Source organism: Ascaphus truei, chromosome 4 (assembly GCF_040206685.1).
Source record: "Ascaphus truei isolate aAscTru1 chromosome 4, aAscTru1.hap1, whole genome shotgun sequence".
In the NCBI taxonomy this organism is placed as follows: domain Eukaryota; kingdom Metazoa; phylum Chordata; class Amphibia; order Anura; family Ascaphidae; genus Ascaphus; species Ascaphus truei.
This window is the reverse complement of record NC_134486.1, coordinates 214,578,967-214,605,085: the sequence shown is the minus strand read 5'-3', so window position 1 is coordinate 214,605,085 and position 26,119 is coordinate 214,578,967. Positions and strand designations below refer to the sequence as shown.

Genomic DNA, 26,119 nt, shown 5'->3' with positions numbered 1-26,119 from the left:
GTTGTACCAAGGATACACAAAATGACACAAACAGTAATTAAAAACAAACAAGCTTAAAAATTTTTTTCCAATCAACTCTTAACATAGACAACAAGTGCCAGTTAATCTGCAACAAAAGAAACCATAATTTCATACATATAAAGTTATATCTGAAATAAACAGTACATACATGGTAATTGATATATACAAATGAAAACCTGATATTGCATTCTATGATCATATTGCAACCCAAATTCCGTTCCATAGCAATATAATGAAATCTTAAAGAAAAATATATATAAAAGTGTCAAATAATGAATTACATATTTGCTGCATATGCTAATCAAGTACAGCCTAAATCAACATTATATAATCATATACTAAAAACTAAAAAACTGAATATTGAATCTAATAGTAATGTAACCTAATACATATATTTAAATAGTACATAATACATAATAACATATTTTAATAATAAAGTATAAATCAAAACTACTCTAACTTGATCATATCATATATATTAAATTAAACCAAAAAGTGTTTAAGATCCCATTCAACATTCATACCGACGGGATGTAACGTATTTAAAGCGTAGATCCAGAACATTTCCCTCATGTTTAATTTATTCAACCTATCTCCCCCTCTAGGATAAACAAACACATGCTCAAGAACTGAAAATGAGAATTGTGAGATATCACCTTGGTTACAATTTGCAAAGTGTCTGGAGACTGGGTGCAATAAATCTTTTTTCAAGATGTGTCTAATGTGTTCTTGAATTCTAGTTCTCACTGCTCTGATGGTACGTCCCACGTAAGACTTATTGCACCCACACTGAAGAAGATACACGACATAGCATGTATGGCAATTCATAAAGCTATTCATACGCAAAGAACCTTCACAAGTCATGATCTTTTTCAAAGGCCTTGCATATTTGCACGTGGAACAACGTCCACAGGGAAAAAATCCTTTAGGGATATTAACTAATTGTTTCTTATCCAAGTTAGCTGAAAATAAACTAGGTGACAAATGATTGCCAATGGTTTTAGACTTTTTATAGATAAATCTCGGACCACCTTGTATCATAGGTGCAATATCATGGTCCAAACTAAGCACTTTCCAATGCTTTTGAATAATGTCCTTAACCGCCTTAGATTGCCTATTGAACACTGATATGAAAGATGGACATGTTAAATTATCTTCATGAGTGTAAGACTTCTTTTTATTCTTAGTTTTAGACTTAAAAAGTTGTTCTCTATCTAAAGAATCGGCATATTTAAATGCTTTATTTATATCCAATTCTTGATAACCTCTATCCCTGAAGTTTTCCATCATTTCTTTAGAGCGCTTCAGAAATGTCTCATTGTTTGAGCATATCCTTTTAAGCCGAATGAATTGGGCCTTGGGAATACTCTTGATAAGGGCTGGAGGATGACTACTGGTGGCACAAAGGAGGGAATTTTTATATTGTGGTTTACGGTATATGTCAGTTTGTATTTTCTTATTAATATCAATAGAAAGAGTCATATCCAAAAAATCAATATGGTGAATATTTTGTGTATAAGTAAATCGTAAATTATAATTATTATCATTTAACGTGTCAACAAAAGTGTTCAGTGATTGTGAATCCCCATCCCACACCAAAATCAAATCATCAATGAAACGCTGATAAAATATAATGCGACTACGGAATAAATTAGAATCGTGAAATATGTGACGTGCCTCCCAATATCCCATAAAAAGATTTGCATAAGAAGGTGCAAAAGATGACCCCATTGCAGTGCCCAATTTTTGAAGAAAATAACGTGATTCAAACATAAAATAGTTGTGAGTGAGTAAAAAAGTGACTGATTCAACTAAAAAAGTGCTCAAAGTGACTGATAAATTGGAGTGACCTAAAAAATGCTCAAGTGCTTGAATGCCCTGTTGATGTGTAATGATGGAATACAGGGAGGTCACATCCAAGGTGACCCACCTGTACCCCATCTTCCAATCTAAATCCTTGATGGATCAAATAAGGTCCGAAGAATCTTTAATATACGAAGGTAACTGATAAACCAAGGGCTGAAGGTATTCGTCCACATACCGTGATAACCCATCTCCCAAAGATCCAATACTCGCTACAATGGGTCTTCCCGGAGGGTCGACCAGCGACTTATGGATCTTTGGGAGATGATGAAATATGGGTACCACGGGATGCGGACACGCTAGAAACCCCAATTCCTTTAAACTAATAACCTCTAACATCCTACCCATATCCAAAAGATCATTATATTGTACCAAAAACTCCCTAGTGGGATTAACTTTCAAGGGTTGGTAAAGTGTTAAATCCCCAAGCTGTCTGTATGCCTCCTTCTTATATTGTACTGATGACAGAACCACCAGGGCCCCTCCTTTATCTGCCTTTTTAAAGACTAGTCTCTTATCTTTTTTCAAAACATCAAGTTGTTGAATCTCGCATATTGTGAGGTTTTTATCTCTAACATTAGAGAATGAGAATCCTTTATTCAAAAGGCGGATGTCCCGCTCGACCAACTTCTCAAAGGCCGTTATAAATGGTCCTCTTTGAGAATTTGGACAAAAGACCGATTTCTTCTTAAAGCTAGACTCATGGTCCCCAAAAAACTCTTGTGACTGTACATTAAGTTGTTCATCTTGTTGAATCAGTAAATCCTCCATATCTGAAATATAACAATTATCCCTAAAATCCAACAAAACTTTCTCATCAGCAGACCTAGAAACATCAACATCAATAATCGGGTCATCTTTACACCTAGAAGGAGCAGAACGGGAAGCAAAAAACTTTTTAAGGGAAAGCTTACGGGTAAATCTCTGTAGATCTATCACCGTTTCAAATAAATGGAAGTCACCTGTAGGGGCAAAACCTAACCCACGGTTGAGAAGTGATAATTGGTCAATAGTGAGTTCTATCCCTGACAAGTTAATCACATTATCAATTGATTTATTTAGGTATATTTCTTCCTTTTGCTTCTGCCCCTTAATTCTCCGTTTTCTCTTAGATCGTCTGGTACCTTTGCGTTTTTTGAACCAGTATTAGCAGACGATTTCACGTCAGGCCGTAAAGGTCTAGAAAACATCAACGCTGTTGAAGTAGAATACTGGAAGCAGGGGACAATTCTTGGTTACAATGGTATAATCTTTGTCCTGCACAATGAATCGTAGGTGAATCTATCTCCCGATCGGCTGCACAGACTTTTAAAACCACACAAGCCATATCGGTATAATGTGCAGCCAATCACGGTGTGGGAACAACGCATCCCACCTATTGGGAAGGTTTGCCAATGCTTCATGGTGCTGGGCAGAGGCTTCAAGGTATGCTATGGTCATGCACTAACTTCGCACAGAAGCCGCTTAGCATACCTAACCAAGCCCACTTCCCTGGTGACATGCTGTCTACCTGTCCCTGGGCATCTGGACACCTGGCAGGAAAAACTGTTTACATTTACTTCCCTTCACTTAACACTTTAAAATGTCAGTACCTTTTTAAGTCCGGACTTTTGTAGACATTCTGGAGTCATCTCAGCGTGATGTCTTAGAAGTCCTGACTTAAGTTATGCATAACTCACTGTCCGGAAAGGATGGCCATATATCTGTGAATCACTGTACTTGTGAACCAAGTGTTTCTGCTGCTCCGCCTGCTTGAATGTAAATGCTCTTGCTCTATTATTTTAATACACCAAAAAGAGGGGGACTTTCATTCATTACTTTTTATGAAAGTTTAAAATACAGAAACCATAACCGTTTTAATGATTACCCCCTAGCCCTCTGCATAGCAAAAATCAGAGCGCTAGGACATTCCTATCCAAAGTTAGCTTGCTGCTTATTTGCTATGCAGCAAGCTGCCGTGTTTTAAAAACTTTTTTCCTTTCTTGCGGTTGGCAGTGAAACTCTATGACAAGGCTTACAACTGATATATAACTGATGCATAACTGGGGAAAGACATATACAATGTAACTCAAGATAATGATGTGGTCCCGTTATGCCTAGCGGGACACACAAAGACAGTTTACCATACAATACAGGGTTGCAGCCATTATTGGGCTACAGAGCTGACACTTTACATTCCTAATATGACTCAGGGGCACCCAGCCGGGCAGAATACCTTTATTTACTGACCTGGGTACCCCTTCACCCTCACACCTGTCCACCTCAAAGTGTAGGGGCTGTCCTAATCGCCCCAACTGGCGGTTTGACTGACCGCAAAGCTCTTGAGGTTATCGGGTCAACAGGACTGTCCTTGTGGGATAGTTTGTCCACATTTCCGTGCTCGCTGCCTTTCTTGTGCTGGATGGCGAAATCAAACTCTTGCAGGGCAAGACTCCAGCGCAGCAGTTTGGCATTATCCAAATACATACTGTTGTAAACAACTCAGGAGATTGTGGTCTGTGATTACAGTGAATGAGCGACCATACAGATGGGGCTGCAGCTTGCAAAGTGCCCATACAATCGCCAGACATTCTATTTCAATCGTGGCATAAGCCACTTCCCTGGATAACAATTTGCGACTCAGGTACACCACAGGATGCTCTTCTCCCTCCTCCCCCACTTGGCTGAGTACAGCACTGATCCCATAGTAAGAGGCATCGGTCGGCACCAAAAACTTTTTAGCATAGTCTGGTGCAGCTAAAATAGGAGCACTGGTCAGGGCGGTCTTCACAGCCTGAAATGCCTTTTCACAGGCTGGAGATCAGACAACCAGAACTGGGAGTCGCTTCTGTGTCAAGTCAGTCAGGGGTTTAGCTACGGCACTGTACTGTGGCACAAACTATCTATAATAGCCAGCGGTGCCTAGGAAAGCCATAACCTGCTTCTTAGTCTTTGGGACAGGCCACTGCACTATTGCCTCAACCTTAGCTGGTTCAGGCTTCAGATGCCCACCCCCCACCCGATGCCCTAGGTACAACACCTCTGCCATCCCTACTAAGTACTTTGTGGGTTTTAGAGTAAGCCCTGCATCCCTAATTCTTGCTAGCCGCTGCTAAATGTACCAGGTGAGAATCCCATGAATTACTAAAGACAGCAATATCATCCAGGTATGCCCGGGCGTAACTCTGCATCCTTCTAACAACCTATTGACCAGGCGTTGGAAGGTAGCCGGGGCATTCTTCATCCTGAATGGTATCACTAGGAGTTCATAGAGGCCACTCGGAGTGATGAAAGCTGACTTCTCCCTAGGCTACTGGGTCAGGTGGGATTTGCCAGTACCCTTTACGCAAATCCATTGTGGTCAGATACTTTTCCCCTGCGAGTTCATCCAGTAACTCATCCATGCGAGGCATGGGATACGCATCTGAGACCGTCCCTGCATTGAGCTGCCGGTAGTCCTCGTTCCTAAGAAGGATTGGTCCCCCCACTTCTGTGTGGACTCAATGCAAGGGCTCTGGGTCGATACAGTTACCCCTAGGGCCAGCATCTCTTCCCTCTATACTGCTCTTCAGCTCTGCAGATACCTGTGATGAGGGAGGGGTTAATCAGGCCTAAAATAAAGGTTATACCTGGCTGATTAATCCTACCTCGCGTTGGGAATAAAGGGGTTAACAGTTTCTGCACAACACCACTGTATTTGCCCTGTCCCAGCCTTTTTAACCCCCATTTGCAGGCTATTCTCGACCTGCTGTAATGTACATAAATGCATTGCCTGCTACAGTATATTCTGTGGAGACACAAGATGGCATAGTGGTTGCGGTTAAGCAGTCTGTGTAAAAGATGGGTATCCATTCTTCTATCGGGTTGACCTGTAACCACAAGTCAATTGAATAATTGGCTTGCGGTTAAATCTGAAGAGGGTTTTACTGATACAATGTATCCGTGCCTTAACATGAAAGCCGGAGCGTCAATTGGCGTGGGAACTGTGTCAATTGACGTGAGAATTCGGTGAACTTGGTTCCCATAAGCAGGCATTTCAATTAAGGAGGCTAACTAGAGAACGGAGGCACCCAGCACCATGATTTTTGGTGTGCAAGTGTAAATAAATAATACATGAAGATACATATAGAAATTACAGTGATGGTACACCTAGAACATGAAGTTTGAATAAAGTGTGATAAACTGTGATTTTAAAATGTACAGGCAGGAACTGTTTTTTCTATAAGCCTGGGAAAAATCCTCTGGCATGTAACTGTGTTAGGGGTGAATGAGCTGAGGGTATTCCCTCCATGGCACTTCAAGGGTATACCGCTGAACCGGCGACCCTCAGTCTATAGAAGTGTCAGGGATGAAAGACCCCAGAGCACTATAATGTATACATGGCCGGACTCCTGAGAAGTGGCAGATCCCGGACCATTGACACCTTTGGGTCAAACCTCAGACTAAGAGGCCCTAGCAAGAGGGTGTATCCCACATATGCTAAGTGGCCAGGGTGTCAAGCCGACACATGCGCTTTGCAAACCGGAGAGCCTTTTTGCCCGGTTTTGCAAACTGCGGAATTGAGTTCCAGGACTTTACGGGCTAAATCCTGATAATATAAAGACATTGTTTTATGGACTGTAGAAGCTAGGAACGGCTAGTGTTTTCACCCAGAACTCCAGTAAGTGTGTTTTTCCATTTTATATTGTAATCCATTGTGTGATCTCTGTTTCCAAGGAATAAATCCCAATTTATTTTACTGTACCCCCTTGTTTTGCTCAATGTTATGATCCTGGTTTAAAAGGTGTAAATACGTGGTCTCCCGTGACAGTCACACATACATATGAATTGTGAATAGTAAATAAACAACATAAATATTATTGTTGCTCATCCAAGCTCGTACTTGATAGATCTTGATTTCTTATAATACATTGTATCAATTCATGATTAGCCGAGTGCACTCAATAATTCATTGGCTGTCACACATTAGCTCATAACATTATTCTGCCTAATTATGTATATACATGTTAATGCCTTATGATATTGAACCACATACATATAACCATAATTAACCCTTACTAGGGTATGGCAGCAATAATTAACCCTTAGGGCAGTGGAGAATGGTTAAGTTGCTTGATGTATCACAGCTCACCCCCCTGTCCTAGTTTTTATGGTAACATAAAGTATGTTGTTCATAGATATGGCTTGTCAAGCCCAGAAGGATTTGTGGCAATAACTGACTGGAACAACCAGTAGAACAATCTGGTGGAAAAATATTATTTAAGAAACGGTGCTAACTCAATGTCCATTCAGTCCTGATGGGGACTTAGTCTGGAGTGTGTAAATCCAGAACTGCTCTCTGAAGGATATGCAGTTCCCTCTCCCCCCACATGGGATCCTTTGGGATCACTTCCAATCCCCTAAAACTGAGGTTCTCATATTCCATCATGGCAATCTAGAAAGTGCTAGGCCAGGTTGTGGACTTTCTTGCAACTTCCCACTAGACGTTTGGCATTCCTAATCCCACCAATGTGTTCCCCTATTCTTACTTACAGGGAACTTATAGTTTTACCAATATACAGAAGATTACATGAACAGCAGATACTGTAAACCACAAAACTGGTCAAACAATTAATAAATTGATCTATCTTGTACTCCTTTCCAGTGATGTGGTTACATATCATTTTGTCTTTGGACATGTACTTACATTCAATGCATCTGCCACAACAGTAGTTGCCTACTGGTTTCTTCAAAAACCCATGAACCTTATCAACTGAATAACATTTCTTAAGCACACATGGTGCCAATACTGTATCTGTTTAAGGTTTTTCACCTTCCTAAAGGCAACCTTCGGTTTATCTGGGATTGAATCCCTTAAAATGGGATCCATTTTAAGCACATCCCAGTGTTGGTGCATGATTTTGCGGAGTTTGGTCTCCTGTTTACAGATATTATTCCAGCTTTCTCCCCTTCTCCCCCTCCCCCCCCCCCCCACATGTATGCGGGTCTTCGGTTACTAACAAATAGGACTGAGCTGAGTTCAAACATTTAAGCCCTTTTTTGGGGACAACGGAAGGCTAAATTGTAAGTGTAATATTGTGTATTTTTTACATAAAGTACTATTTATTTTTATTCTGTATGTTTCTCTTTGCATCTTTTCTTTTTTTTTAATAACCCCAAAGGGTTAAAGTAATTTTATCGTTAAGTATAAATAATTTATATATTAATTATTTTTTTTCTCAGATTGTGGCCCAGGGTATTCCAATGCGTGCACGAATGATCCATTCACCAACAGGAAATAAATCTACAATTCCCTACGGGAAGCACCATCAAGTATTTATTTTCCTATTTGTTTTCCTGTTTTCCAAATGCCTTTTATAATTGAATTGATCATACAGTATGTATTATAACAATGACATTGGAACATATCTGTACATATGGCAAGTTATATACACTATGGGGCCTATTCACTAAACTTCGATAAGTTCAGAAAAGAGCTTCACCTAAAACAATAAACCTGTGAGGTGATTGTACCTAAAGTACTAGTGAATAAACAATAAACAATTCCCAACAGAAGTGGAATAAATCCTGATAGGAATGGCAGCCTAGGGAACAATATCAAGTCGTCCCAGAAACTTGAATTACAAGAGATATAACAAAAGGGGACAATTCCCTGGCACAAGAAGACAATACAATAAAATATGAAAAACCCAGTCCCAATGGATAATTCCTCAGAACCAGTCTCAGATGACGATTCCAGACAGTAGTCTCAAAATGGATCAAAGTTAATGTGTCTGGTCTCTCTGCATGATACAAAATTGCAGTCCACAACATAACCTCGGAGCATGGCGTTCAGCAGCTGGGATGGGCGTCCCACTACTCTCTCCTCTCCTCGTGGCCGCAATTTGATTCGACTCCCCCGGTGACATCACTGCTATCTCAACTGTTCCTGCTCGACTCTGATGGAAGATTCAAGCTTCACCCTACATGTTTCGTGGCTCAGGCTTGTCACTTCCTCAGGGCTAAGTGGAGCTCAAATATCTCTACAGGCTATATATAGCCAAGAAATCTATCAACCTCTTCATCTCCCTTGTGCAGGGAAGGGGGAGAGGGGGAATGGATGCATATACCACCAAATACTATGATATATCGCTACACCGATGTATGCACTTAATACATAACATATGATTGTCACGGGAGACCAGGTTTATTAACAACTTTTATACTGGGATCATTTAGGCAGTAAAATAAATTGTAATTTATTCCACGAAATGACATAGACACAATGTAACACAATTTGCACTGAAAACACATTACTGGGATCGGGGCTAACGGAATAATCTTTCTTGGAATGAAATGTTAACAACTGACGTCTGTAGGAGCCCTTTCCATGACCGGGAGGTATTCACGAAAGTCCTGGAACACAATTCGTCATGCAATACCAGCCATGACCACTAAGTCCCGATTTCAGAATTTGAGGTTAAAATCTCCGAAGCCGGCTCGCTTTTATTTCTCACAGAGCATCTTTTTCGTATCATGAATTTGCTGCTGTTGGGTTGGTGTTTGGAATCTGAGGTCCTGATTGACTGTAAGGCTCCTTATAGGTTCTGGAGTCCCTTTCAGAAACTACTACAACCAATCAGTGCGTGGGAATCTCCCTGCCGGCCTATCACTGTATTGCACTGTTATGGTTTTTTGAATGGGGAAAATGCTATAAGCCATCTTTGGCTAATAGTACTTTTCCCCATTCCAGTGTAGTGTTGTTGGTATATGGGGTGGGTGAAGTTTGTAGTTGCCCCAGGATGGTGTTTAGGCCTTGCGGGATGGTACCGCTGTGGGTTAACCCCTTAATTAATAACCACTAAGGTAATGAAGGGGTTAACTCCTACTGCCACCCTCCCGCAAGGCCTAAACACCCACCATGGGGCAACTACAAGCTTCACCCACCCCCTCTACCAACAAAAAAGCATTGTCTGCTATTTAATCCCTTCATTCCCTTAGCAATTAGCTGCTAAGGTAATGAAACTGGCTACAATTTTATTTTTACTGCACAGGATTGAATCCGGGGGTCTGAAATAAATATGCAGGTCAGTTTCGGAGGCCCCAGGAGATCCCCGGTGAACCCCGGAGACCCCGGTATCAATCCTATGCAGTAAAAATAAAAGAAGCTCCTTGTTATGTGTATCGCAATTCTGATCTCGACACCTTTTTAGCTGGCGAGAAAAGAGTGCAAGTTTTTATAGTACTATATGTGACGGTGAAGGGGTATCCAGGCTCACTAATAAATGTTCAGCCCACTGCGTTACCTCATATCCATGTGTTGAGGTCCTAGAATGTCAGCTCTTGGACCTACATGTCGGAAATGCACTGCTGTGACTGTGTGCAAATTATGTGACATTAAAGATTTTTGTGTGTTTTGCCTTTCCTGGGATGCTGGGACCAGGAGATTTCTAGGCTGTAAGTTTCAGGGTGGGTTTGCCAGAGAAATCTTTACATAATGTGTCTATGTATCGGGGTTCCAAAGTTACAGGATACCCCAAAAGATGTATCCGGAAATCAAGTAAGATTCTCGGATATATGGAAGCACATTGCTCCGGGCAAACCCCTACCCTGAAAACGTTCTTGCGACTCACCACCAGGATTCCTGCTGCAGCATGATCCAGACAAGGTGAACGGGTCATGAAGGGGTTAATGTATACCCGCAACATAAGGAGGGATGCCCAGGTACATACCCAAAACAAAAGCATTGACGCCGCTTGTTTGTTGCAACTCTTTTTAGCAATATATGTTCTACTACTTGAAAAAGCATGACATCATTATCCAGCCACATACCTTGTAAAGTTAATCTATAAATAACTTCAAGTACACTAGAAATTTTGGCCATACCAACGTCACAGAAGTGAAATTATTCAGTACAATCTTCTTTTAAAAATTGATGTCTCAGTGAACAAATAATAATTGTATTGGACATAGAAATAGAACAATACCAAATAACAGTACAGTTTAAAATACATATACATAGAAGTATGTCACCATCCCATACGCAAAGGTAACGGTAACAAATAAGGTGTAAATAAGTTTCCACTGATGTCGTTTTCATTATTATGGTCCATCTACATAAATACCACCAAACAAGTAGATAAATACCCACAGACCAGTTCCTATTAAGTAACTATATTTAAGGAATCAACAATCATAATTATTTTATAACAATCTCAAAATATATTTTAATCAATTAAAAGCACACATACAGTAAGCAATTATGAATGGTCACACAGACTAATTCATAAAAAGGCATGTTACCTAGATACGTAAGACATTAAAAAGACAATAAGTTACAATATATACAGTATATTATAAAAGTGCAAATAAAACAATCACCATTATTCTAAAACTTAACCCAAAGCACAGAATCAAAGCAGGCAAGCCAATTTAAAATTCACTAATGAATATGCAGTAGGAGATTCTAAATATCAGTGTAACAAATAGACACAGTACTGTTTATGTACAAGAATATAAGGGTTTTGCTCGACTATAAACAGTATATGTACACGAATATACTGGTTTTGCCCAATTATAAAGCAACGTGTTTTTCAATAAAGTTAAATTTAAAAATACATACTTACCCTATAATCGGGCCCAACCCTCTTTGCGAGCTAATCAGCAGTCGGATGTATCAGGTAGGAGGGTAACACGGAGGAAGCTCCAACTTGGGGGCCTGAAGCAGCCATGTTGCTTGTGGCAGGAAGCTCAAGCCAACAGAGATAGACACAGAGACAAAGAGAAACAGTGTGTGTGTGTTTGTGTGTAAACTTTTTTCTTTCCACTTACTAGTGAAATTAGGGGGTCACCTTATATTTAGGGTTTCTCTATAATTGGGCAAATACCGTGTGTATACATATTTACTGTATATATCTGAATCATCTGAAATGTCACCCGCCCCCCAACTTCCCCCAGTGAAGACTTCCGGGTTGGGCAGGCGGCTTTTCTCCTGCTGCTGCCGCAGCCGCTGCCGACCTTTCACCATCTAACACCTCCTGCTGCCCTGCTGCCATGGTCATCGTCTTCATCCACCGCCAGCTCCTTCTTCCGCTCCCGTCTGGATTCTGCCTCGCCTGCTCACAAAATCCACTCACTCCAGGCGAGGGGGCGAGTGAATTTGTCGAGCACAATAGAGTGTGCAACAGGTTTCCCCCCACCCTCTGGGAGATTTCGCTATTACAGGGTGTCTTGTGCTGGTTACCTGCTGGCTCACAGAAGCTCTGAGTTTCCGACATTTTTAGTGGACATTTTAGGACAGGCTTTCGGGGTGATGGTTGGTTCTTTCTCACTGGAGCGGCGTCTCATCTCTTGCAGGCTCCAGGAGTACTGGAGGCAATACCTGCAGGAGAACCCTCTGATACTCCCCCTGATTGATTGCAGTCTCAGGCAGGGTATATAAAACTGGAACACTTTATTCTTCATAACACGAAAACAGCATATAAGTGATCCACTGATCTTCCTTCCTCCGGTTATTCCCTTGAATCAACCCACAGGCTAGGGCCCAAGGGTCTATCCTAGCTCTTGCCCTACTCCCTGGAGTAGGAGGTATCAGTCCCCCTCCCTTAAGGGAGCGGATGGAAGGTGGTCAGGGCCCTGCACACATCCTTCATGGAACACTCTCTTTCAGAGAGAAAACTGACTACATTTGGATGTGCAGCCCCTCATGTACCCCGGGGGGGGGGGGGGGAGTCCATGGTCTGAGCTCCTGATTGGGCAGAACACAGGCCTTAGCCCGCCCCCTGTAACTCAAGGGAGCTGCTTATTGGAGGGGGAACCCCAGATTGAACCTAACAGTGCCTGAGCTGGTACCAGGGTTTATGTGTTAGGCAGGGCAGATTAGTAGCCAAAAAGAATACATGGCTACACACTCTCCCTGGTGCACTCTCACGGAAACCGTTGAGAACCTTAATTTTTGTACCATCCTTCAGCTGGAACAACCTGGAACAATACATAACAATTATACTATCACCATTGATAGTATACAGTTGATCACATATACTGAATACAGTGAGGCATTACAGATCCCTCCCACCATGGAGAATCCTTACACCCCTCAATAGTAATGGTAAGGGTCAGGCTTCTTAACTAGCCTGCCCTCATAGTCAGGAACCATGACAGAGTACACCCATTTAGGACCCCGCTCAGGTAGATACTCTACCCAGTCTAGGTTGATGCCTCGGCCTACTCTCCATACCCTCATGAGGTAGCAGATTTTCTCCTCATTATAGTACCTGGAATCATTGCACTTAGAGGATAGATATTCAATTATGGCATCCCATAGCCAATCCTCTCGATTGGCCTCTATCTCCCTCATGATGGGCTCAGGGACATAGGGGTAGTCGAATCCATGGGACTGCCGGAACCGTTGGGCTATTAACCGATCAGGCCTGTTGAGTTTTGTTAACTTGCAGCAACTGGCCTGGCCCGGTGGTACCCAGAATAATGGCTCCTTTGAGGGTTGCTCATGGTAATTTAGCATTAAACCGGTTAGTTGGACTATCTCTAGCTTGATCTCCCTCTCGTCTCCTGTGGGTCTCCGCTGCTTCCTCTGCAGAGAACTCCCCTTCCTCCCACCAGTGATATACAATGTCCCCACTAATTAGCAGGAACTGGGTCCGGTTCATGTAGGGGACATATCCTTGCAACATGGGGTCCCACCACTGCAACCTTCTCCACACTTCTAGCACTGATTGCGGACTTATCAGATCCAGAAGCCACCCTAGAGGATACTCCCGATATCTCTGATTTTGTTGACTTGTCTGACCCTTCCCCTGCGAAGGTTAAATAGTCACCCCATTTTCCTCCCTCATGGTGGTCATCGTCAAAGTCTTCCTAGTCTCTCCAGTCCTGAGAAGGTTTAACTACCTTCTGTTTGTCCTGGGCCAGTGTAGCAACAGTCTTAGGCCCTTCAACGCCTCTATGTGGGTCAGTGTTAGTAAGCTTACTGCGGATGGTTACCGCCAGCACCTGGTGCTTATCAGGGTCCATAGGGGCCTTCCGCCTTCGGCCCTTGGCGTGGCCGTGGTGTCCATAGGCCGTGGGCTGTATAGGATGTACCATCGCTCGTAGTGAAATCATCGGTACAGGACTCCGCTCCCACTCATCCTTAAGGTAGGCATTTCTTCCCCAGTCACCACCACGGATCGCCCTCTGTCGCTGTCGTCATCCGATGTTGGGTGGGCTGCCCCAAGGGTAAGAGCACCGGTACACCTCGCTGTCGTGGGCCGTGACTGGCAGGTAGCTTTCCTGCTCCTGCGCCACCAGCAAAGGGTCTCAGCCTCCTCCTGGGCGGTCACCTTACTCGGTAAGTCTTTAATAGTTGCAGGAACCGTGACACACTGGTCCCTTGGAGCATCCATCCCCGAGGTTGCAGTCCAGGCCGCACTTTGCTGTAGAAAGGCTGCCTATTTTCTCAGGTCCGGTAGAGCAGGCAGCGACTCCTTTGGCTTTAGGTGTGGGATTCCACACCGTGGGCACTTTAATGTCAGGCTCGCCTCTTTGCCCGGAAAGTCGCAGCAAGGGCAGATGCATTTGAGATTGCTCTCCCCGTTGACTTCTACTACCAGGAAGCCTCAAGGTAGCCGATATTGGGATACTTTACACCCGCTCATGATAGGGTTTAGCACAGTACTATTGTGAGTAGCTCCTGCTCAGCTAGCTCACCACGAGGAACTGAGGGTGCGGTAGCTCGCATCTGGCTCCTCCCCCAGTGGTGACAGTCTCTTGGGATAATTAGTGCCTCCTCCCCCTGGTGGAATAAAGAGCATGGGCAAAATGTAGAAAGGCGTGGCCGTGGCTTTCACGCCGGGCCACTCATGGCAGGTGGGTACGGCTCCTGCTTTCGCGCCGAACTGGACACTTTGCAGGGCGTGGCTTAGCTTCATGCCAAGCCCTGCACAATTTTGCAAAAGAAAGCTTGCAACTTGCAATCCCTTCCACGCAGTCCTCCCAGTTTTGGCGGGAACCTGCTCCCTACACACGCTGCAGTTCTTTCTTGGTGGAGAATGTACCCCAGGCTAGTCGAAACCCCTTTCCAGTATGCTGCACTCATTGATAGTCCAATCAAAGTACACTGTGGCTCCCTGTACTCTGAGCTGCTAATAGAATTGTTGTAGCTCCTCGTATGGAAGATCTAGCAATCCTGACTTTCAATATCTCTCCCCTCGGACACTACCCACAAATACTTTAATGCCACCTTGTTACCGTGACACTCTAGTCCCTTTCCTGGGATTTCTTGGTCCCAGACAGCCAAAACACCCCTCTCCAGGCACCCTTCTTCTTAGTACTTCTTAGTACTTAGAGTGGAAGAGTACCTGCTTTCTCTTTCTTTACTTTGCTTCGCTGTAAATGCCTGCCCTGTTGAGGATCTTAGCAGCGCCTCCAAATGTAATAGGTTTTCCCCCACCCTCTGGGAGATTTCGCTATTACTGGGTGTGTTGTGCTGGTTACCTGCGGGCTCACAGAAGCTCTAATTTTCCGCCGTTGTTAGTGGGGAAGACAGGACAGGCTTTTGGGGTGATTGGTTCTTTCTCACTGGTGCAGCGCCTCCATCTCTTGAAGGCTCCAGGAGTACTGAGGCAATCCCTGCAGGAGAACCCTCTGATACTCCCCCTGATTGATTGCAGTCTCAGGCAGTGTATATAAAACTGGAACACTTTATTCTACATAACATGAATACAGCATATAAGTGATCCACTGCTCTTCCCTCCTTCGGATGGTCCCTGGAATCAACCCCCCGGCTTGGGCCCAATGGTCTATCCTAGCTCTTCCCCGTACTCCCTGGTGGAGTAGGAGGTATCAGTCTCACTCTCATAAGGGAGGGGGTGGAAGGTGGTCAGAGCCCTGCACACACGCTTCCTGGAACACTCTCTCTCTCAGGAGAGAGAACACTGACTAAATTTGAATGTGCTGTCCCTTAAGTACCCCAGGGGAGTGTCCACGGGCTGAACCCCTGATTGGGCAGAACACAGGCCTTAGCTCGCCCCCCCCCTGTCACTCAAGGGAGCTGCTTACTGCAGGGGAAAACTTGGATTGATCCTAACACTGCCTGTACTGCTACCAGGGCTTATGTGTTAGGCAGGGCAGATTAGTAGCCAAAAAGAATACATGGCTAAAAGTAATAAACCCAAATGTGAATAAATATTAAATAAAGAGTGTGCCCAAAAAGTTGTGCAAAAATACAATCATGTATTCAATATGTAATTCAAACAAATAATTTATATTTATCAATGTCCGTGAAAAAAAACAAATATAAAGACAAATTTATCCAAAGAAAGAAGGATCAAAGATATGTCCCAGAGTTCAAGGGGTTTAGTAGAGTTTTAATCAACCCAGTCCCAAAAGACCCTCGGCAGCTCTCAATAGACGAAGCCACATCTAGAAGCAAATCTAAAAAAAGAAAAAAGAGAGTGCTCGCCATTTCATAATAAAGTATATATTTTTTTTAAAGAGTACAAGTGGCACTCACAAGAATAGGAGATTTAAAAGCATTTAGGTAGACAATAGTCACCACCCGGTTCCAGCAGATGAAGACGAGTTGTCTCAATGGATTGCAGGACTGATATACACCTTCTGTTTGTATGGTGGGGATTCCCAGAAGCTGTTCAGTCTCACACGATCCAACTGTAGAGGAGGCTGGAGCTTGAGAGGCCGTCCCCACATGGCGAATGTCGTGACATCAATGACGTAGCCTAATGCATTTCATCACAACACGTGACTTCATCAGGGGTGTACCCGACGCACATTTCGCTAAAGCTAACAGGTTGGATAATAAATAGTGCGTCTGGTCAAAGGTCATAGCGTAACGTGAGATGTCACAGGCCAAGGAAGTCTGCCATGAGGCAGGGAGAGATACAGTCAGGGAGCAATACTGCCCAGATCTGCACTCGGTGACTCACGGGGTCGGGATATGAGGTACTGTATATAGTTTATATTACTACGCTCAGTGCTTAGTCCTTACGTGTCCTCCTATCCCTACTACAAGAGTCCTCATACAATACAGGTTATGCAAGCCATCCTGACTAGGCTTTAAATAGCAGCAGCCAGATCTCTCTCCCTCTCGCCTCATACCCCAGCATCCCCTGCTAGCTCATATCCACTCCAAACCATAGGACTACACAGGTGCCTTATCAGTAAGGGGATGCATATTTGCCGATTGTGATTTTAATTTAGCGCTATCTACCAATTAGACTGTAAGCTCCTCGGGGCAGGGACTCCTCTTCCGAAATGTTACTTTTATGTCTAAAGCACTTATTCCCATGATCTGTTATTTATATTATCTGTTATTTATTTGATTACCACATGTATTACTACTGTGAAGCGCTATGTACATTAATGGCGCTATATAAATAAAGACATACAATACAATCTTCATATTCCACTTCACTGAAAAATGCCTCAGCAATGATCAAACGCCAGATTATTCAACACAAAATCAAGGTCAAAGCTATAGTACTGTATTCTGCAGGTCAATTTTTTTATTTATTTATTTACAGCTTTTGACACTAAGCAACTTTAGTATTTCTAACATATCTATAATATAAAAAAAGAAAGATTATCTATTTAATGGCTTCTAACTATGTAAAAAGCAGACAATTCAAATGTATTAATGTAACTAGAACGATATGATACAGTCAAATCATGTTAGTAGTCTGTTAGAATCCAGACGTATGCTTTGTAAAAAGACACTGTAAATGTAAGTTTATTTTTATTCTCTTTTTAGTGTATCCTATCTGTTGACAGATCTAGTTTAAACAAAGAACTGCTAACTGGTAAGTAATGATCTTCACTTGAAACCATTGATTTTTCTCAATATAAAAATAAAAATATGGGATACTGTCTAAAAAATATACTGTTATCTGTAATGAAATCTACCAAGAAAAGTAGTTTGTGATATATGTGGAAGCAAAAAATCCAAATATTTAGGTGCTGTATTTCGATGGAAAAATGCAATTGGGATGTGCACAGGGTGTGTAACATTGCATCCAATAGAAAGACAAAAATAAGTATTTCTGCCTCATTCCTACACTATTTTATATCCCGTTTACTACTCACTTGCAGCTTTACAATGTAGAGTCATTAGTTATGGGGAACATATATATGGTAATGCAATGCAGCTTTTACTGTTTTATAGATGTTTAGGGAGTCATTTTGAAAATACATTTCTAAATACTAGAGCATGGAGCTAATTTCTTACCTCAAAAGCCCAATACATATAGTACTGTATGTACATTTTGTATGCATAATTATTTCAAATTTTACTAGTGTCAAAAATAAAATACTCCAGGTCAGAAGTGTCATAAATATCCCTGGAAAATCAATGTGCATGCCTGTCACGGGAGACCAGGGATTTACACCTTTAAACCGGGATCATATCACTGAGCAAATCCAACAAGTACTGTAAAACAAATTGCGATCTACTCCTTAGAAACTGACATACACACAATGGATTACAATATACAGGAGAAAACACACTTACTGGGGGTCTGGGCTAAAAAACTAACCTTTCCTAGTTGAAATAGTGCATAAAACAAAGTCTTTAGGTTGACCAGGACTTAGCCCGAAAAGTCCCGGAACTCAAATTGGCATGAAGTTCCTGACGCCACCACTGTATCTCTTCCGGAGATGCCAAAATCCCTTGACCGGGAGATAGTACCAAACATCCTGGTACTCTTTTCGGCGTGTAGTTCCAGCCGCGACCGCTACGTTCTCTTCTCAAAACTTGGCCCCAAAAAGTGGGACTTTGAAAATTTCTTGACTTGAAAATCTCTGAAGCTGGTCGCTGCTATTTCTCCAAGAGCATCTTTGGTGAGTTCAAAATTGCTGCTGCTGTTTTGGTGCTTAGAATCTGAGGTCCGTATTGGCTGCTGGGTTTCTTATAGTATTTCATGAAATGCTACAACCAATCTGAACCTGGGAACTTTAGAACCAGAGGGCTGCCAGTCTTGCAAAGCCGGGCAAGCGGTTCTTCTAAATGTAACGAGGGCATGCGCGAGTTTGCCACCTCAGCCACTTGTTATTCAGAAGCATCCTGCTGGGTTAGGTGCTTCCAAGTCTGGGAAGGCAAATGCTAGCTGCGATGGTCGGCATTGTTTCCTGGACGTGTGTACTCCACCTAACCATCCTGCCAAAATGACTGTAACACCACTGGCAGCATCTGTGGCTTTCAAGTACGCACCTAAGGCAGACTTAGTGGCACCAAAATTGGTAGCACACTAGCACCCCTCAGAGTACTGTCTTTAAAAGTCCCAGCTTATAAGTATAATACATTAACAAACCTCTCATTTTAATAAAAATATACTTTTTCACTTTTGCCTTGTCTAAGTCTTTTGGGCTGTGAGTGATAGAATGGGACTATATACTTTTATTCCCACTAGCCATATCCCCCACCCACTGTTAACTTGACTTAGACTGTAAAAAGTCCCACAGTGCAATGAAAATATGCTTAGCTTCAATCTCAGCGCTGTAGCTCTTTCCTTTAAGAAAACCTAATTTTCTTTTGAACCAAAAAACGCTTAGGCACATAAATCTCTATGCCCTCATTTACCTTTCTGGTCTGTGCTGAAGCAGGGAAACCTGGTGGTGAGTCGCGTAACTGTTTTCGAGGGAGGACTTTGACCGGAGTGATGTGCCAATATGTCCCCGGGAATATGACCTGATTCCCGGATACATTTTTGGGTTGGTCAGCAACTCTGGACAACTTCTACCTAGACACATTCTGACAATACTTTTACCGCAATATTCCCCCTGAAATTCATAGCCCGAGAATCTGTACTGGGTAGCACTCCTGGAAAGGTAAAACACACATAAAATATTTATTGACATATAATTACATTAATTGCAGGCACAATACACAGGTTGAAGAGCAGACATTCTAAAACCTGAAACAGGGCTCAGAGGTAACCAGCCGGGCATAATACCTTTATTGATTTTATTGATGGCCTGGTTACCCCTTCACCGTCACACATCCCCCCTCAAGATGAAGATTCGGTTGCAGCCCCCACTTCCGGCGGTTCAACTAGCCTGACATCTCTTGAGGCTTTTGGCTCGCAAGGAATGTTTTGTCGGGAAAGTCCATCAGCGTTTCTGTGCTCGCTGCCTTTCTTGTGTTCAGTGCCTAAAAAGCTTTATCACATGCAGCAGACCAGGCTATCAGAACTGGGAGTCGCTTCTGTGTCAAGTCAGTCAGGGGTTTTGCAATGGCACTATACTGGACGACAAATGTCCGATAGTAGCCCGCGGTGCCTAAAAAAGCCATGACCTGTTTTTTGGTCCTACAGTAGGTACCAGCCACTGCACTATAGCTTCCACATTAGCTGGTTCTGGCTTAAGGTTCCCTCCATCCACTCTGTGCCCTAAATACAACACTTCTGCCATACCCACTAGACACTTGGCAGGATTCAGTGTCAGCCCTGCCTCCCTGATCCTTATCAGCACAGCACCTACATGCCCTAAATGTGAGTCCCACGAGTTACTGAACACAGCAATGTCATCCAGCTATGCCCTCGCAAAACTTTGCATCCCTTCCAGTAACCTATTTATCAGGCATTGGAGGGCATTCTTCATCCCAAATGGCATCATCAAAAATTCATAGAGACCACTTGGAGTGATAAATACTGACTTCTCCCTAGCCTCCTGGGTCATGGGGATTTACCAAAAACCTTTGGAAAAATCCATGGTGGTCAGATACTTTGCCCCCGAGAGCTCATCTAACAGCTCATCCAGCTCAGATCCATGCATCTGACACCGTTGTCATGGTGGACCAGGACTTATCAACACTTTTTATATTTTTGGGATTCTCGATTGAACACACCAAGGAGGCAAAATAAATTGTCATTTATTTCCTTGATAGACAAATACACGACAGCTTCAGAATACACTTAATACAACACTTACTGGGATTGGGAAACAAAATAGAATGTCCTTTGCAAGAAAGCGCATGAAATGCAGTCTCTGTTTAAAGTCCGTTTGGCTAGATTGCAAGGTGCCAATCTAATAACTCCGCCAAATAAAGGAATTACGTAGAAGTTCGTAAGAATTCGTTCGGGAGTCACCAGGTCTAACGAATTCCTGAGTTTGGGGTAAATCCTTGGGTGCGTTGTTATTAACCCCTTGCGTCCTGGAACCGCTACCTCTGTACGTGAACAGAATCGTGTGCAAAGCTTGGTTAGGTCATGAATCACACCAGGTATAGCTCGGTGGGCAGTTTTATAGAGTTCACAGACCTATCTATAACATGCCTGCCCAATCCCCTCTGTGGGAACACTTAACCCACCAATCTCCGTTTTGCCCGTAGTTCGCAAAACTGTGCAAAAAGGCTTTCCGGTTTGCACCACACATGTGTTAGCTTGACACCCATGCGACTTAGCATACCTGGGGTACACCCCTTTCCTGGCAACCCTTGGTCTGGGGTTTGGCTCCAAGGTGGGAATGGCTCATGCTGAGTACCGGGATCTGGCACACAGCAACATCCCGGCCACTTTCACACTTTGGGTCTCTTCATTACCGGCACTTCGCTAGACTTAGTCTCCCACTGAACAGGGGGTCTTTGAAGTATAGGAAGGAAAATAAAAACACAAACAGAGTATACTGCTCACTAATAATAGTAGTAATGATAGTAGTAATGATAGTAAATATGAGCATAAATGCCTAGAGTGGCATTGGGTGCATCAGATGAGCTGAATGTAATGTTTAATGAGAAATAGAGAGAAAGGTGTATTTACACCATCTCTCTAGCTAGAAGCTCATTAGTAGATGCTCTCCGGGACTATTAAAACATAGCATTTATTAGGTATCATATTAAAATAAAGTCTACATGCATGAAAGTCATAATGTGTAATTGGTGTAATAAAAATAGAGTGGGAGTGGGGCAGGGGTGGTAGGGTTGAGCTAAAGGTGTATTGCCAAGGGTACAGTATACTAACCACCAAATAGGAAAGGCAAGTACATTGGTGGCCACCTTTATCCTAATGCGGCCGGATCCGCGGCGCTCTGATAATCACGGGCAGATGCGGTTTTTTTTTTTGGTCCGGAGTGAATTGCGTTATTTTAGCACTCGTGATATTAGCATTTTATTATCGCTGTCTGCAATACTGCAATACCGTCTAAAAACTCAGGGGGGCTGTTGTCTTGGAAGTCTAATGCCTTAGCAGTTCAACCTACGTCAGTACACAGTCTGCGTGTGCGCGCGCAGTAATTGTAAATTTGCATATTTACTGTATACATGCATTTGCAGTGCTGTATGTCTCATTTGAAAATTGTTCAAACGCATAGGCTTGTACAGTACTGTAACAGTGTCACATTTCAGCATATACAGTGCTCTCCCCTCGCTCGCCCCCGCGCACACACAGGCTAATTTACTGCACTGCAGGGTATTTCAACTTCTTATCTTCTCTACAATGCAGTACATCTCTCCCACACCATTCCTTTGAACGTGTGTCTTTCTGGTTTCAATCACATTCCTGCTTGATAGCAGATGATTACTGCGCATGCGCCTGTAACTTCACCCACCACTGCATGCTTGAGTGAGTGACCAAAAAAAAAATATTTGTTTTTTTCTCTCCTCATTTTTTATTTTTATTTTCTCCACAAGCCTGCAAAAACCATCTTGATATTACGATATTCAATCTGTGCTGTAGCTTTTGACTGTGACCCTGTGCGTTTGACTGCACATGGTTAATTTGTGTGCTTTTTATGTACTGTATTTGGGGGTGTAGGGATCAAATAATTATTATGACCTGCCTTTTGAAATTATGTCATTTCTTTGAACTGCAGTACAACTAATCCTTCCTACAGCTGTACCCTGTGCCCCCCTACCCCACGCACACACACAAGGCTCGCTCAAGGATTTGAAACTCTTATTGACAGACACCTCTACAGAGTCATTCATTTTCTGAAGCTTTTCATTGTGTTTTTAATCCGTCCCTAGCCAACCGTCACCTCACTGCGCCTGCGTGTAATCCTCTTTGAGATGGGAGCTAGCTGATTACTGTGCATGACTCACCCAACCCCCCCCCTAACCCTTTGAGGCTTTGTTTATGGTAACGCTTTGGAAAATCCCTTCTCGAATATGATATGTAAATCAGATTTGCACAGCATTGAGAGAATTGAGAGTTAAAAAAAACCATTAACTGATTCATGTTGTTTTGTCATTCATTCTTTTTCTTTGGTGTACTGTAGGTGTGGGGGAGGGGGGGTTGTTGTCAATGATTATTATTATCAAGAATGTAAATAAATATTTATTTTATCAGGAACAAAAAAAATAAATATAAAACGCTTGCCATTGTGTTTTTACTGTAATCCGTTATTCAATCTGTGCTGTAGCTTTTGACAGCGACCCTGTGCGTTTGACTGCACATGGTTTATTTGTGTGCTTTTTATGTACTGTATTTGGGGGTGTAGGGATCAAATTATTATGATGACCTGCCTTTTGAAATTACCCTATTTCCTCGATACTAAGACGCCATCGATTCTAAGACGCACCCTTGATTTAATAAAAAAATTGGGGGGGGGGGGGGGGGAACCTATATTAAATGTGCAGAATTTTTTTTCTGAGGGGAGAGAGAGGGGAGTGAGAGGGGAGTGAGAGAGAGGGGAGAGAGAGAGAGGAGGGAGGGGGGGAGAGAGAGGAGGGAGAGAGAGGAGGGAGGGGGGAGAGAGAGGAGGAGGAGGGGGAGAGAGAGGAGGGGGGGAGAGAGAGGAGGCAGGGTGGGAGAGAGGAGGGAGGGGGAGAGGAGGGAGGGGGAGAGGAGGGAGGGGGAGAGAGAGAAGAGGGAGGGGGAGACAGAGGAGGGAGGGGGGGAGAGAAAGGAGGGAGGGGGGGAGAGAGAGGAGGGAGGGAGGGGAGAGAGAGGAGGGAGTGGAGGAGGGGGAGAGAGGGGAGGGGGGGAGAGGGGAAGGGGCGAGAGGGGAGGGGGGAGAAAGGGAGGGGGGAGAGAGGGAGAGGGAGGGGGGGAGAGAGGGAGGGGGGAAAGAGGGGGAGAGAGGGAGAGGGAGGGGAGAGAGGGAGAGGGAGGGGGGAGAGAGGGAGAGGGAGGGGGGAGAGAGGGAGAGGGAGAAGGGGGAGAGAGATGTGGGGGAGAGATGGGGGGAGAGCGATAGGGAGAATTGGGGGAGTGTCACGCCTGTATGCCCGCAGACCAAGCTAGACCCCAGTACTGAGGTGGGAACGGTATGATACAACACACCCACAGTAGGTGTGGTATAGCGTTGCTGGGCCTGTTGGAAGAGTTGTTAGCGTATTCTTGCAACGCTTGGGGAGTGACCGTAAGAATAGTCGTGTCCGTTAGCCAATGTCCAGGGATCCAGAGGGTAGAGTTGTCAGAGGGCAAGCCAGGTCCTAGGAAGCCAGAGGTCAGCGAAGTCGTACGTGTAGCAGAGTTCAAGGGATACCAGAGAGCAGAGTAGTCCAAGGTCAGCAGGGGTCAAAGCCAGGGAAATCCAAAGTATCACAGGAGCAGGTAATCACAGGAGCACAGAGGGAGCACAGCATAGGTCAGGTACACACAGGGAAACAGGAACTATGCAGAGCGAGGAAGAGGTGGACAGACAGGGATTATAAAGGAAGGTGCACCAATAACAGAGAGGGGAGTAGTAGAGAGAGAAGTGGGTCTATTTTGATCTGGTTTAAAACTGATTGGCCGGCGAAGCCGGCCAATTCAGTTGAACAGCAATTGTACTTGTTGCCAAGTAGAACAAAGAAAAACCAGTCAAACAAATATTCAAAAGAAGACCAACAAGTGCACTGTTGAAGTGCACTTAAAGCAGAAGGGTTAACTCTAAAGAACCCTTGATGGGGGATACCGAGCAGAGCACCCCGCCTAACGCCCACTGGGAGGCAAACTCTGAAACCATCCCAGTAGACTCGGCGTACGAGTACTCTGCCCGAATACGGGAGTGCACCAGCACCCGGAACATGGCCACGATGTTTGTTGGGACCCCCCCCCTCCAAAACCTGCTTCCTGGTTTTACAAATGGCTACCTTAGCCAATGCCAGGAGAAGGTTGACCAGGAGATCCCTAGGCTTATCGTTCCGGGTCACTGGGCACCCAAAAATAAAAAGACGAGGGGAGAAGTGTAGCCAGAACTGCAGGGGAAGGCTCTTGAAGAAGGAAAAGAGGGGCTGCAATCTGGCGCAACTCAAGTAAATGTGATATACGGACTCCCGCTCACCACAAAAGGGACAGGCAGCGGGAGAGTCCGTGAAGTGTGCCAAGTACTCTCCTGTGCTCAATGCACCGTAGAGGACCCTCCAACTCAAATCCCCAGCGGGACGGGGAACCAAACCTGAATAGAGTTCCTTCCACCGGGGTCTATCGCCCTCGTTCGCAGGAAATACCTGCCTCCAGATAGTATCAGGGTGGGTGACAAGGGCGAGGTAGTGCACTATATGGAGCACTAGAGAATACAGGACTTTCCTCGGCATGCCGCGGAAACATGCCGGGGACATATCCCCCAACCTGCTGAGGTTGGGGGAGAGAGGAGCCCGAGGGGGTTGCCGTGGCTTTGGTTCCATGCAAAGATCCGGAGAGCTGAAGTTGATAGGTTGACAAGGCTCTCCGGTCTGCAATACCCCCTCAATGAACGTGCGTGAGTCGGGGTGGATGTCATCTTTAATCTCCCGGATCAAACGATGAGGGACGCGGGCAGTACGCAGACCCATACGGGGGCGCGAGCACCTCTGCCCTAACCCAGTCTCGCCGCTCAAAGTCCAGGAGATCCCCGACTCTGGTCACCTACGCCAGGATTAGCCGGTGGCAAATAGAGGGTGAATCCAACATCCGAGCCCCCACTGCCGGATTATACAGCAGGGGCTCGGCGAGGAAATCAACCCCCACCGCCTGTTCCTTCCTTGTCGCGGAGACCAGTTTCCAGGCCTTAAGTAAGTCCCGGTAGTATGCCGGCAGCTCCGAGAGGTCTCTACCTAAACCCTCAGGCCTGATGATAAACAGTTGCCGGTCATACCTCATATTGCGCAGCTGGCGAAAGAAACTGGTTGCCAGCTGGCACCACTGCGGAGACGGATCTGCGAATAGGTATCTCTGCAGGTATTGGAGGCGGAAAGTGTGTAACTGGGAGCGGACACACACCACTCCGTGTCCACCCTCCTCCAAAGGAAGGCACGCAACTCCCGCAGAGACCCAATGCTTCCCCATCCAGAGAAAATCCATCAACCTCCTCTGGATCTTGTTGATAAATTCGGGGGTCGGGCCCAAGGCTATCAGCCGGTGCCATATCT

At 44.2% G+C, this 26,119-nt stretch overlaps 1 protein-coding gene across 1 annotated transcript in view; it reads left to right on the top strand.

The window, feature by feature from the left end:
* Nucleotides 1–26,119, top strand: part of KMO (kynurenine 3-monooxygenase) — a 164,082-nt gene that overhangs the window by 49,445 nt on the left and 88,518 nt on the right. The window contains exons 4-5 of the mRNA XM_075596841.1: nucleotides 8,086–8,175; nucleotides 17,606–17,654. Coding sequence (XP_075452956.1) covers nucleotides 8,086–8,175; nucleotides 17,606–17,654 — 139 coding nt within the window. The remainder of the gene's footprint in view (nucleotides 1–8,085; nucleotides 8,176–17,605; nucleotides 17,655–26,119) is intronic.